Source organism: Cinclus cinclus, chromosome 31 (genome assembly GCF_963662255.1).
Source record: "Cinclus cinclus chromosome 31, bCinCin1.1, whole genome shotgun sequence".
Classification (NCBI taxonomy): Eukaryota; Metazoa; Chordata; class Aves; order Passeriformes; family Cinclidae; genus Cinclus; species Cinclus cinclus.
The window spans coordinates 2431026-2444059 of record NC_085076.1 but is presented as its reverse complement, the minus strand read 5'-3'; the positions used below and the strand labels follow the sequence as shown (position 1 = coordinate 2444059).

The 13034-nt window shown below is 47.8% G+C and overlaps 2 protein-coding genes across 2 annotated transcripts; one reads left to right on the top strand and one right to left on the bottom strand.

Moving 5' to 3' along the window:
* The first annotated feature begins 3487 nt into the window (after window positions 1-3487).
* LOC134055135 (scale keratin-like) lies at window positions 3488-4036 on the top strand. Its single transcript, XM_062511265.1, has one exon. The coding sequence runs from the start codon at window positions 3488-3490 to the stop codon at window positions 4034-4036; it is 549 nt and encodes a 182-aa protein (XP_062367249.1).
* Window positions 4037-5251: 1215 nt separating this feature from the next.
* LOC134055371 (beta-keratin-related protein-like) lies at window positions 5252-5866 on the bottom strand. The gene is made up of 2 exons (XM_062511693.1): window positions 5581-5866; window positions 5252-5484 (listed from the first exon to the last, which is right to left on the bottom strand). The coding sequence occupies exons 1-2, from the start codon at window positions 5864-5866 to the stop codon at window positions 5252-5254; spliced, it is 519 nt and encodes a 172-aa protein (XP_062367677.1).
* Window positions 5867-13034: the final 7168 nt, after the last annotated feature.

Here is a 13034-nt window from a genome sequence, read left to right as displayed (position 1 = left end):
GGGCTGCACTGGCAAACTCCGTGCCAGGCCTTTCAAGACGTTCTTTTTTTTCCTTCTCTTGGCACAGTGGAAAGAAGGAGCTGGCACTGAAGGGTGATTAACAGAAGCTGTTGCTAATTATGGACGAAGGGGGAATGCAGGGCCCAGTTCCCAGAATTCCTGAGCAAGGATGGCTCCCATTTATGCGTTGTTTTCTTTTCCTCCAAAAAGCCGGTCCCAGCTGCAGATCTGGAAGTTTTATCTCCTGGGCTCACGGGTCTTTGGCTGCCTCAGTATCCCAGGTAGGATCCATGGCTGCTGCTGAGGTAGCAGCCCCCTGGGGAGGAACCCCCACATCCAAAGGAGCCCCTCTTCTGTAACATGCCCCCAGAAGAACCCCCACATCTATTGGAGCCCCCAGATCCATAGGAGCCCCCAGACCCATAGGAGCCCCCAGATCCATGGGAACCCCCAGATCCATAGGAGCCCCCTGACCCATAGGAGCCCCCAGATCCATAGGAACCCCCAGACCCATAGGAACCCCCAGATCCATAGGAGCCCCCAGACCCATAGGAACCCCTAGATCCATAGGAGCCCCCAGACCCATAGGAACCCCCAATTCTTGACAGGCCACGAGAGGAGCCTCTCATCCCCGAGACAGGCTGGGGTATGGAGGATGCCACGATGCTTTCCTGGGGGCAGGAGCTCAGGATGGGTCCGGGGAAGGTGATCCACACGGGTGGGGCGTAGACAAGGGCCGTGGAGTCCCCACATGAGGTCACGCAGGGACCAAGGCCTCTGCTGTAGGCACAGGGCTCGGGACACGCCACCTCACAGCCGGGCAGGCACCGGGAGCTGATGCAGTTCATGGTTCTCAGGGTTGGAGCAGGAGCTGGGGAAGAAAAGATGGAGTCAGGAAATGCCGTGGGTCACATGCATGGGACAGCAAATGAGGTCCTTGTCCTTCCTGCTCACGGGATATCCCTGAGGTTGGAAAACAGCTCTGAGAGGATTGAGTCCAGCATGGGATCAATCCCCACCTGGACACCCAGAGTTCCAGAAATTCCTTGGACACCTCCAGGGATGGACACTTCACACCTCCCCGAGCACCTTCCAAGGTCTGGCTGTTCTTTCCAGGAGGGATTTTCCCAAATTTCCCACCCCGAGCCTCCCACGGCGCTGTTCGAGGCCGTTCCCTCTTCTCCTGTCCCCGTTCCCCGGGATCAGATCCCAAATCCCCCCTGGGAAATCCCAAAATCCCCCCTGGACCCCCCTTTGCTCCAGGCTGAGTCTCCTCTAGCTCCCTCAGGATTTTCCAGACCCTTCTCCAGCTGCTCCAGCCACTCAATGAGCCCCTTCCTGAGTTGGGAGAACTGGACACAGGACTGAGGTGTGGCTTCACCTCCTCCCTCAAATCCTCTTGTCCTGGGACACCATTTCTCCCTCCCCTGTGGAAGACACCTAGGACTCGGGTTTTAGGTAAATTTTAGCTTTAAATTTGCACCTCAAGCTTTGAAAGCCACAAGAAAAATTCAAATAACTCCTAAAATTCTATCTCCAAATATCAAACTGATTTCTTCCAAGCGACTGCAGCGAGACTCCAAGGAAAAGCAGGATTTCACTGCCACATCTCTCAGCTAAAATCCCCAAAATCAAGGAACGAGTCCTTGTTTCAAACTGTGGCTACAGAAAATGAGAGAGAGCAAAGATCAGCTTAAATCCAACTCACCTGGAGTAGCTGGAGAAGTCAGGAGAAGGTTTGAGGAGACTCCTGAGATGTTCCTGCTTTTATACCTCTTTGGAGGCAGCTCCTGGGTTATGAAGCATCCCATAAAATCTCTCACCCTTCCCAAATTCTGATTATTTTTCCTCTGTGTGACTCCTCTAACGCCTGTAATTATTTTCATAGTTTCCAATTAGCAAATCAACCCTCGACATATACAGACTGAGTCTCATATCATAAATTTGGCTTTTTCATTGTGTGGGAATTTTACAGCCAGGTTCCTGTGCAATATGCCGGGGATGACTGGATTTACAATGGAACCTGACCCCTGCCTGTTATTTTTCATTAATGATTTAAGTGAGGCCTGGACAGATCAACCCTGCAAGTCTGCAGTAAAGAACAGCTTGGGTTGATGATGAGATAATTTTGAACGTCAAACCCGTTTGTGAAGAATTCCAGGAGGAGTTTCCTCATGGAAGAGGCTGACCAGGGGGGGTTTGGAGTTGACATCCCTGGAGGTGTCCGAGGAACAACAGGACATTGGTCTGGGTGGCCAGATGGTGGTGGGTCAAATGTTGGACTTGATGACCTTGGAGGGGTTTTCCAGCCAAGATGATTCCAAGGTTGCAGGTTTGGGATCCACCTTGGAGCACAAGATGATCTTGGGCTGTGCCCTCACAGTGGCACCGGTGACATCCCGGGGACAACGCTGAGCTCAGCATCCTCAAAATGAGTTTTGATTAAAATTACTCAGAGGTTTCAGGGCTTAGAGGACCTCGTGCGTCACTTCAACCCCTTTGGAACGTGTTTCGCTGCCTCATCCCCTCAACCCGTGGATGCGGGAAGGGTTGCAAAGAGCCCTGACCCCCATCGGAGATCGGGTGATTCCGTTTGGGAGGGATTGGCCCCAAATCTGAGGCTTACAGCCCAATTGTGTGAGTGACACGTGGGGAGCCACCTTCCTGCGAGTCACTGAAGGAAAATAAACACAGAGATCAACTCCTGTTTCCTTTGGAACCAGAATGATGCCGAAAGGATTTTTTGCCATGAAGTTTGAGACAAAAGGAGACTTTTGGGTGTTGGGTTTGTGTCACTCAAAGCAGGGCTGGAAATGATCAGTAATTATGAGATGAAATGAAAACAGTGGTGAGGCTTAAGAGGATCTTTTTCTTTGTAAGTGACAAGAATTAAGTAAATGATGGGTGACGTCACATCTTCCTTATTGTCTAAAAACAGGATAAAAGGGGAGAGATCTGAGAAATCTTCCATTCTTGCAGCTCCAGTGATTTATTCCCTCCAAGACAACGAGGTAAGTCTGAATTCATTGTACTCCTCAGTACTTTAAAATTTCTCCTGTTTTATCTTGCAAAATTCTGGCAGCTTTGCAAAGTCTGAGGGAGAGAAGAGTGGATTTAGAAAAGCAGGGGGAAAGGGAAGAGCAGAGCAAGGAAGATTTTCCTCCAGGACTTTCTGAAGGCAAATCTTCCTGTAGATCTGCTTGGAAAGGGAATTAATGGGACTTTTAAGGGCAAAGAATTGTTTAAGGGTCAGATAGCTCGGCCCCAGAGAGAAGGCGAATTTTTTTTTTTTTTTGAGAGATCCAGAAGAAAAAGAGATGTGGTGCTAGGAAGGAAATAGCAGAAAAAAATGGGGATCTGTGAGGAAGGGTTGAACTGGGAGCAGCTGGAGAAAGACAAAGCACAACTAGTTCATACTGGGAACCCGTGGCTGCTCCCTTGACCTGCACATTTCCTTTCTCAGCTTGATCCCAAACCCCAAGGGATGATGTCGAACGCGGGCTCCGAGTACCTGCAAGGCTGCGAGGTGACCTGTTCCCAGCCCTGTGCCTACAGCAGGAGCCTGGAGCCCTGTGTTGCATCCTGCGGAGATTCCAGAGCTGTGGTGTTCCCTCCTCCCATCGTCCTCACCTTCCCGGGCCCCACTCTCAGCACCTGCTCCCAGGAGAGCGTTGTGGGAGCGTCCTACCCCTCGGTTCTCGGTGCTCCAAACGTCTCCGATGAGTCCCATGGGATGGGGGGCTCCTTTGGGCCTGGGGGCATGGCAGGGGCAGGAGGCTCCTTTGGATCCGGGGGCTCCTTTGGCTACGGAGGCTCCTCAGGGATCACCTTTGGGCGTGGGGGTTCCTTTGGTTCTGGAATGCAGAATTCCCGCGGGCCCTGTGGGTATGGAAGTGCACTGGGGGCAAAGGGTTCCTTTGGATCCGGGGGTTCCTTTGGCTATGGAGGCTCCTCGGGAATGGGGGGCTCCTGTTATGGCCTGAGGTCCCGCGGCAGCCGCCGTGGATCCTGCCTGGGGAGCTGGGCCTCATCCTAAGGACAAACAACCTTGAAGATGAAAGCCTAGGATCCAGATCCACGGCCAGGCCTGGAATTCCAAGGCAGCTCCCTGGAATCCAAGCCCACGTCTCCTCCTGTTGTGCCTCATCTTCGCTCAAACGTAGTTCCGTGTGATGATTTCTCTCCTGGAACTCTTTAATTAATCTTGTCCCGTGTCCTTTCTGGTGGAGTGGAAATGTTTCAGAATTCCAGGTGGAATCCTGGAAATTTCTTTCTGTAAAGGCTTTGGCTTCACCTTGTGAAGTGGCTTTTGTCACCCATGGGGATGGCCTGGTTGCCCTTGGACCTCCAGTGAATTTCTCTGTTTTATTCTATTTCATTTACTTCAAGCCCTAATAAAAACCTTTCTGAATTGCATTGGCAGCTCCCTTGTTTTCCTTTCTACAGAATCCCAGGATCATTTAGTCTGGAAAAGACCTCCAAGGTCATCAAGTCCAACCTTTGATTCCCCACAAAATGAGGTCACTCCTCAAAGCATCTCAATCCCCCATTACCCTAGCTCCAATGGTAAACTGGTTTTAACTGGGAGCTCCAGTCCCTCCCTGGAGGTTTTTCCAACCTATTGGAAATTATTCTGTGTTATTTATTGGATAATGTGGAAGAGATCAGAAAGGGAAAAGAGTTTACTAAGGAATTTCAGACTAATTATATTTGCATTAAAGCGGAATTAATTCCCCCCTGACGAGAATTAATTACTGCACAAGGATTCCCTTCCTTCAGACTGGTTTGTAACTGAAACTGTGATGAAATAAAAGCCAGAACCCGGGGCTGTGATGCAACAGGGCTTTAATACAAACAAAAAGTGGGATGAGGCAGTGCAGAGACAAAGATCGGAATCTCCATGTCAGAATTCCCATTTCAGCATTCCCAGTTCAGCATTCCCAGTTCAGCCTGGACTCCAGTCCAGCAGTGATTCCAAAACATTCTTTTTCCAGCCAGACACTTTCACAGCCAAGTCCATGACTGGTTTGACTCTTCAGGCTCAGGGAGTACAAAACACAACAGGAGCGAGGGACAAAGGGAGGGAGGGAAGGAACATTGGGATCCTAAGCCTTGGATAAAGCACAACGAGATTCAAACAACCCCGGCTCCGACCGCGTCAGCTGGAGCAGAGACCGCTTGGAATTTTTAGCTGTCAACTATTACTTTGCATCCTATTTTTTTCCTTTGGACATCCCTCAGCTTTAAAGGGTTAAAAAGGCCCGTAGTTCCCGTAGCGATACCTGTAGTACCCTCGGGAAAAATAGGGATAATAATTCCTACCGTAGCCTGAGAAATAGGAGCCGCGGTAGAGGCTCCCCAGCCGGGACATCCCACCCCCGCAGGAGCTGCCCGAGCCCATCCCGTAGGAGCCACCTCCCCCACAGGAGGAGCCCATTCCTCCCCCGCAGGAGCCCATTCCTCCCCCTCCAGATCCCATCCCACCTCCAGATCCCATCCCACCTCCAGATCCCATCCCACCTCCTCCAGATCCCATCCCTCCACCTCCAGATCCCATCCCACCTCCAGATCCCATCCCACCTCCTCCAGATCCCATCCCTCCACCTCCAGACCCCATCCCACCCCCTCCAGATCCCATTCCCCCGCCGATTTCAGGGATGGACGACCCAACGATGCTCTCCGTAGGGCAGGAGCTGATGATGGGCCCCGGGAATGTCACGACCACAGGTGGGGCGTAGACGATGGCTCGGGAATCTCCGCAAGCGGTGACACAGGGCTCGCTGCAGGCATCAACGTAGGGCTGACCACACGTCACCTCGCAAGGCGAAGCACAGCGGGCACTGAGCAGTTGCCCATAGGAGGACATCGTTCCAAATCTGACCTGGAAGGAGGAGAAGATCCCAGCCCAGTGAAGGCACAGCCAGAAGGTTGGAAGGATGGGGAAGAATTCCTCAGTTCTGGAGTTTTCTGTGTGTTTAATTCTTTAATTGCTGCCTTTTAGAGGCAAAAAAAAAAAAAAAAAAAAAAAAAAAAAAGCCCCCAGACTTCTCTGTGAGAGAAGGAATCCGGATGACAAAAAATGCTTTTTGTCCCTAAATTCTTAGGGATGAGACTGAGATATCCAGTGGGAAATGGGAGGTGTACGGGAGATGATTCCCTTCGGGATTTGCTGGAAAGGGAGCTGGGTTATGGGAACGGGGATTTGGTGGGTGGCGTTTGGATGGGCAGGTGCAGATGTCTGGGATTCAATCATCTGAATAAATGAGTTTGTGGTTAAAAAAATTAAAATAATCATTTTTTAAAAAATCATCATTCCCAATCTGCTTTTCCATACATTGAACCAATCAAGGGAAACGAACTGTGGGGAAGTTCTTTTAATTGTGTCTCCACTCCTCTCTAGTGCTCCATGGAATCATGGAATGGACCTTAAAGATCCAGTTCTGAGCCCTGGCAGGGGCAGGGACCCTTTCCACAGACCCCAAACCCCATCCAGTCTGGCCTTGGACAATTCCAGGGATGGGGCAGCCGCAGCTTCTCTGGGAATTCCATTCCAGGGCCTCCCCAGGCTCACGGGGAAGGATTTATCCCTAAAATCCCATCTAAACCTCCTGCCCAGCAGTGTGAACCCATTCCCCCTTTTCCCAGCACTCCATCCCTTGGATATTCTCTCCCCATGTTCCTTTTGGCTCCTTGAAGTCCTGGAAGGTCACAATTGGGTCACCCCCAAAGCTTCTCTGTATTTTTGTCCTGTCTGTATTCCCAGAATGAATTCTGGGAAGAACCTCCCTGTCCTTCTCCCACATCATTCCCTTCCCAGCTCCTTTTGGGAATCAATCCCACCCTGACCACAGGTTTGGAATGACCCTTCTCCATAAATAAATGCTCAATTCCTAAAAATTCCTCCCATCAACATTTTTACCACTCCCATTCCTTTCTCCCCCTTTTTTTATCCACCTAAATCCCAAACCCCACTTCCCACGCAAAGCGGGCTCGGAGAATAAACGCTACCCTAATTTAGGATAGGATATAAAACCTCCGATCAAAGATCCCCATAAACCAAATTACCTCTAATTAGGAGCTGATTCAGTTAAATCCGACTTACCCAGTCAGCGAGGAGAGCGAGTCAGCAGAGACAGCTCCAGGGCCACCAGGCAGGAGCACTTTTATATCCTGTCATGGAGAAAGGAAATTGGGATCCACCTTGACGCAACCCCCTTGTGAAACGGAATGTTTTCCCTGCTCCTGCCTCCCCTTGTCGCAACTGTTTTGATAACGCCTTAGGATTAGGAGATAATTCCCAGTCCCACACAGGGCGCTGCAGGTGCTTCACCCTTCCTGGGCCTTTTTTGGGAATCCCACCATCCACTGAGGGGGATTTTCCCTAAAATATTCATTTTGTCTGTCTGTGGTCACTTTGTGTTCACCCCGTGGGTTTCTATGGAATTTCTGACTTGGGATGTAAATCCCCAGGCCCACATGGGGTTCCCAGGTGCTTCACCCTTCCAGGGCCTTTGCTGGAAATCTCTCCATCCATTGATGGGCATTTTCCCTAAAACGGTTGGATTTTCCCCTAAAATATTTTTGTTGTCACTTTGCGTTCACTCCATGGGTTTTTTTAATGGAATTTCTGCTCTTGGAGCTGTCCTTTGGGCAGCTAATTTCCTTTTCACATTCCAAGTAGGACGTTTGAGGTACCAAAGCAATTCCTGGACAAGAATTTCATCAGAAATTCAGCTAAAAACAAACAAAAAAAAAAAAAAGAAAAAAAAAAGGCCCCTTCCCAGGATTTTATAGCATTTTATATTTTATCAGGAATTTTATAAATTCCTCATCTCAAGGGTCATCCCTTTCAGAATAAACACCAAAAAATTTGCTAAAAATAGGGAAGAAATTGAAATTTCCTTTGGGGGATATGTTTTTGAGTGGCCAAGATGATGAGAGGAATTTAGTTTAGGATTACAAGACTCAGAGAAAACATCACCTGAAGTCCAGTCCCACAAACTCAGCTAAAATAAATCCCCAAGGCCTGGAAAATGCAGATAATGTGATTCCCAAACCCACATTTACATGAAAAAAAAAAAGAAAAAAAACCTCTTCCTCCTCAGTTGTGGTGAATTATTAAAATGAAAGGAAAACACAAAGCCAAAGCACCAAATAAATGATTTTATTTACATTTCATGGCTCTGGAATCAGTCTAATGAGCAGAGGAGACACACGAGCAGCACAGAACAGTCTGACTCACTTAATTTGTGGCAATTAAAAGCTTCTATTAATTACAGTGATTGACAGCTGAGGCAATTCCAAGAGTTACCAAACCAAATATTTGAGAAAAGTCCGTAAGAACCTTGTCCCATTGTCTTGGAAGTTTTTCCAATGGAGAGAAAATTGGTTTAAAACAGAAAACTGCCCAAAAATCCCTGAGGTTTGGTTTCTGGAATTGGGAAGCTTTAATGGGATCTTTTCCTTTGCGTAATTACACGGCCCTGGTATTCCATGGAGATCCTTCCAAAAAAAAAAAAAAAAAAAATCAGATCCCAATTACAAACCCCTGGCACAGACCCAAAACTCCTTTCACAAACCTTGAACCTGCCTCAGATCAAAGAGTTCCTTAGGAGATAAGAGAAAGAGATAAACTCCCTTCCCAGCTGGAAGAGAAATCCTTCTGGAAATAGAAAATAAAACGAACAAACAAACAAACAAACAAAAACCCAACAAGGATTATGGCTTTTTCTACAAAGGATTTGCGTGGGAGGAGGGGGGGAAATAAAAAAAATAAAAGAACCCAACGTATTTTTTTACATTAAAAAAAAAAAAAAATTAAACAGCAGCATTTTGTGCCAAGGAACTCCAGACTCACCTCAAACCAGCCAGCTCGAGATTTATCCAGAAGATTTCTCATCCTGTTTTTTCCTGGCACGCTGTTGTTGTTGTTGTTGTTGTTGTTTTTTTCGTGGCTGGTAAATTGATTTTCTGGCTTTAGGAATTCCAGGGCTCTGCTCTGATCCTTCCCGGCTGCTTTGCATACGGAGATGAAATCAGAGGAAGCTGCTGCAGCTGCTTTGCTCTTCCCTATAATTTTCCAAATTGGGTTCCAAGGCCGCTTGGCAGAGAGGAAATCATCGGTGTCATTATCTCAGATCGGAGCAGAACACCTCAACCCTCATTTTCCCCCACATTTTATCAGGGCAATTCCAGGCTCGGAAAGGAACAACTGACAACAGCGGGCAGGAAAATAAACAGGCTAAAAAAAAAAAAAAAAAAAAAAAAAAAAAGTGGGAATTATGCCTGGTTTGAATCCTGGAATCTCAGTTTTGGAGCAGTTCCTGAGGTGTCCCATGGAATCCGACCTCCAAATAAAGCGATGGTATTTTGGGATGTTTTTTCATTGGATAATTGTGAGATTGAAGGGGAAATGTGGGATTCAATTAAATCACAACCAACTGCTCATTAATTATTTGTGTTTTCAGTGCCACTTAATTGCTCAGACCAGAGCAGGACCTCAGTCCTGTTCATTTCTGATAATTTATGTTAATTCACGTCCACTTATGTTCATTTCTGATAATTTATGTCCATTTCTGTTTGAATCCATAAAAAAATCAAGTATTTGGCAGCCTCCCATTTCCTACTGGACATCTCACCCTTGAGAATTTAAGGGAAAACACATTTTTACTTGGATTTCCTCTCTCATGGAGAGGTCTGGGGAGTTTTTTTTAACCTCCAGCACCACGAAAGGTAGCCATTAAAGAATTAAACACACAAATAACTCTGGAACTGAGGAATTCTTCCCCAGCACCCAACGAGATTTGCTGGCAGCTCGGGAATAATGACAGCACCCCAAATTCCTGGGAATCTTTCATCTTGGAAACAAAACAGAGTTAATGGTCTTTAATTCCCCGGATAAAACTCCTTGTGGGAACGTAGAATTGCAGCCCCGGGGTGGTGGGGGAAGCCTGGAGTTCCTGGGTGTAATTTGGGTCTGCCTAAAAGCTGGGCCAGGTATCCCTCTGGGGCCACCACTCAAATAAATGACTTCTCCAGGTCAGGGTGACCTCCAGAATCTTGGAATATCCCAGAGTGGAAGGGAACCCCAAGGACCATCCCCATGAGTCCCCAAAGTTTTATTTGGGTTGGTTTTTTGAGATGCTGGCTCAACTGGTGCCCCCAGGAGTGGGCAAGGCTGGAGAGGGAGCTCAGGTAAGGCTCAGCCCAACCCCAAACACACAGAAGATTGAGGAGAAGGAGATTTTGACCTTCACTGAGGAGCTGGAGAGCGGCCAGGGATGGGAATGGGGTTGGATCAGCTGGAGAAGGGAATGGAGAATCCTGAGGGGTTCTCAGCCTGGAGAAAACAGGGATCCAGGGGGAATTTTGGGATCTTCCATGGGGAATTTGGGAACTGATTCCAGGGAATGGCACAGGACAAGAGGGAATGGCCTTGAGCTCTGCCAGGTTGGGAATTTTGGGAGAATTCCTCCTGGAAAGGGTAGCCAGGCCTCAGAAGGAGCTCTGGGAGGTTTGGAATGCTCATCCCTGGAGGTGTCCGAGGAATCCCTGGAATTCTGAGCGTCCAGGTGGGAAGCAGGCACAGCTTGGACTGGACCTTGGAATTCTGTCCCAGCCTCCGGGATCCTGGGATTCCAAAGAGCTGCAGGATCTGCTCCTCGGCAGGTGGGTGCTCATGGCTGAACTTTGGGGTTATTTGGGGCATCTGAGAAGTTCCACCCTTGCAAATAATTAATTTTAATACTTCATTAACGCCTGTGGGATGAGCCAATGCCACGGAGCAAATTCTCATTCCTGCATCACCCCATGGCTCACCAAGGCGTGGTGCTAAGATCCAATTTAATCATCCATTAATGAGAAAGATATTAATTAAATCTTCATTTGCCTTTGTTGCCTCATTAAAGCTGCTCATCTCAGCAAGAAAATCTGGCAGCTTCCTCTGAGTTCCTTCAAGGATTAAACCTGGAGCTGGTGGCACAAAATCCCATAAAATTAATTTATAGTTGGATTTATGGAGGGAAAAGGAAATTTTCCCAGGGGAAAAAAAAAAAAAAAAAAGAGCAGAGTTTTGTTATCCAGAGGAAATATCAGAATTGTTTCCAGCTGGGATTATTTGTACAGCGCTGATTAGTCCAGCTCAACAAGGCCAAAGGTTCAGTTTGAATAAAAATAATCTGTGAGAAATTCCAGTGCTCTCCTTGCTCCTGGAATTGAGCAGGAATTGTGGTTATGGGGAAATGGAGATGGATTCAAGCTGAAAAAGGGGAAATTTAAGTTGGGTTTAGGGCAGGAATTGTTCCCTGTGCGGGTGGGGAGGCCCTGGAATGGATTTCCCAGAGAAGCTTTGGCTGCCCCATCCCCAGAATTGTCTAAGGCCAGGTTGGAGCATCCTGGGATAATAGAAAAGAGATTATTTTTTTGAATGAAGTGATTTTTTAGCACCTTCCCAACCCAAACCATTCCACGATTTTGGGATTCTTAGGCCTGAAAAGAGATTTAAGGAGGAAAAGCAGCCCCATCCCTTCCCCAGGGCCTGGGCCCAGCCTTGATCTCCCTGACCTCATCCCGAATTTTGCTGCAGTGCAATATTGGGAATATAATGACAGGTTATCGGGAATAACCCGATTAACACCTGGGTGTGCCCCAGCCTCAGATCCTCCCTCCCCTGGATGGAGAATCCTTGGGCAGGTTGGGTCACTCTTGGACACCACTTTTTCCTTCCTAAAGGAGAAATTTATTGGGCCGGGAGAGGGGAAAGAGAAAGGAGGAGGAGTTGTGGGATGGGATATAGGAAAGGGAAGGATGGATCTGGATCATCCTGGAGGGCCCTTCCATCCCAAACTCTCCTGGGATTCCCTGAAAATCGGCCAAGCTCTCCATGCAAGGCCATAAAAAATACGGGAATGCTGGGAGAGAAACAGGTGGGATGGGTTTGTGGGAGGCTGGAAAAGGGGGGGGGAAAAGCAGGGGAAAAAAGGCGAATTGGCAGGAAAAAATCCTGGATTTCATGATGCAGTTTTGGTTTCCAGGCTAATAATAATAATAATAATAATAATAATAATAATAATAATAATAATAATAACCTTATGCAGATGAGTGGAGAATATTGAAGGTTGTTTGAAAGACAGATGGGGAAAAAGAAATATGGAATGAACCCAAACAGGATCTGTGGGGTTGAGGCAGAGCAAAAAATTTGGATCAGCTGGACCCAAAAAAGGATCAGATTGATCCAAGAAAGGATCAGATCGATCTGAAAGGAATCCAGCTCAGTTCTTGCTGGAGAAGCAGGTGGTTCTTCTCCAAAAAGCCTCAGTGAGGAGGTTCCAGAGGGAATTTTGAGATCTTCCAGGGGGGATTTGAGATCTGATCCCAGGGAATGGCCTCAAGCTCTGCCAGGGGAGGCTCTGTGTGGGAAATTTGGGAAAATCTCTTCTGGAAAAGGGGAAAAAAATCCCCTTGGAATGGGCTTAGGGAGGTTTGGAGAGGCCACCCCTGGAGGTGTCCGAGGAATCCCTGGACATTGATCTGGGATCGGTCACAACTTGGACTCAACCTCGGAGATCTTTTCCAACTTCAGCAATTCTGGGATCTTCCTTTTTAAAAAGCCAAAAAAACAACAACCTAAAAGAACTAAAAAAAAAAAAAAAAAAAAGAATAATTCCAATTCCTCCTCTTCCCGAGCCTGGAAACTGGAAATTTTCCAACTCCTGGAACTGGATGGGGTGGAGCCCATGAGTCAATCCTGAGGTCTTGGGGTCCACCCTGCCCGTGACCTCGTTGCCGGAATTTTTTTTCCCAACCTTTTCCTCCAAGAGCCAAACAAGAAACGCGGGATCCGTGAGGCTCAGGGGCTGATCCTACAAGATATCGGGATCGTTACATCACCGTTGGGATCGTTACGGGGAAAGTGGGGCACACGTAAATGGGACGGACAAAAGGATTTATGGGAGCTCCCGAAATGCAAAGGGAAATATTTTCAACGTGGACGGGGAGGGAATGTTTGAGGGGGTTGTTCCAGCAGGAAGAGGTCT

Excerpts from the sequence above, each read along its gene's own strand:
- LOC134055135 (XM_062511265.1), top strand. The coding sequence starts at position 3,488 with ATGTCGAACGCGGGCTCCGAGTACCTGCAAGGCTGCGAGGTGACCTGT.
- LOC134055371 (XM_062511693.1), bottom strand. The coding sequence starts at position 5,866 with ATGTCCTCCTATGGGCAACTGCTCAGTGCCCGCTGTGCTTCGCCTTGC. Across the intron at positions 5,485-5,580 it reads AGGGATGGGATCTGGAGGAG|GTGGGATGGGATCTGGAGGG; the intron begins GTGGGATGGGAT and ends TGGGATCTGGAG.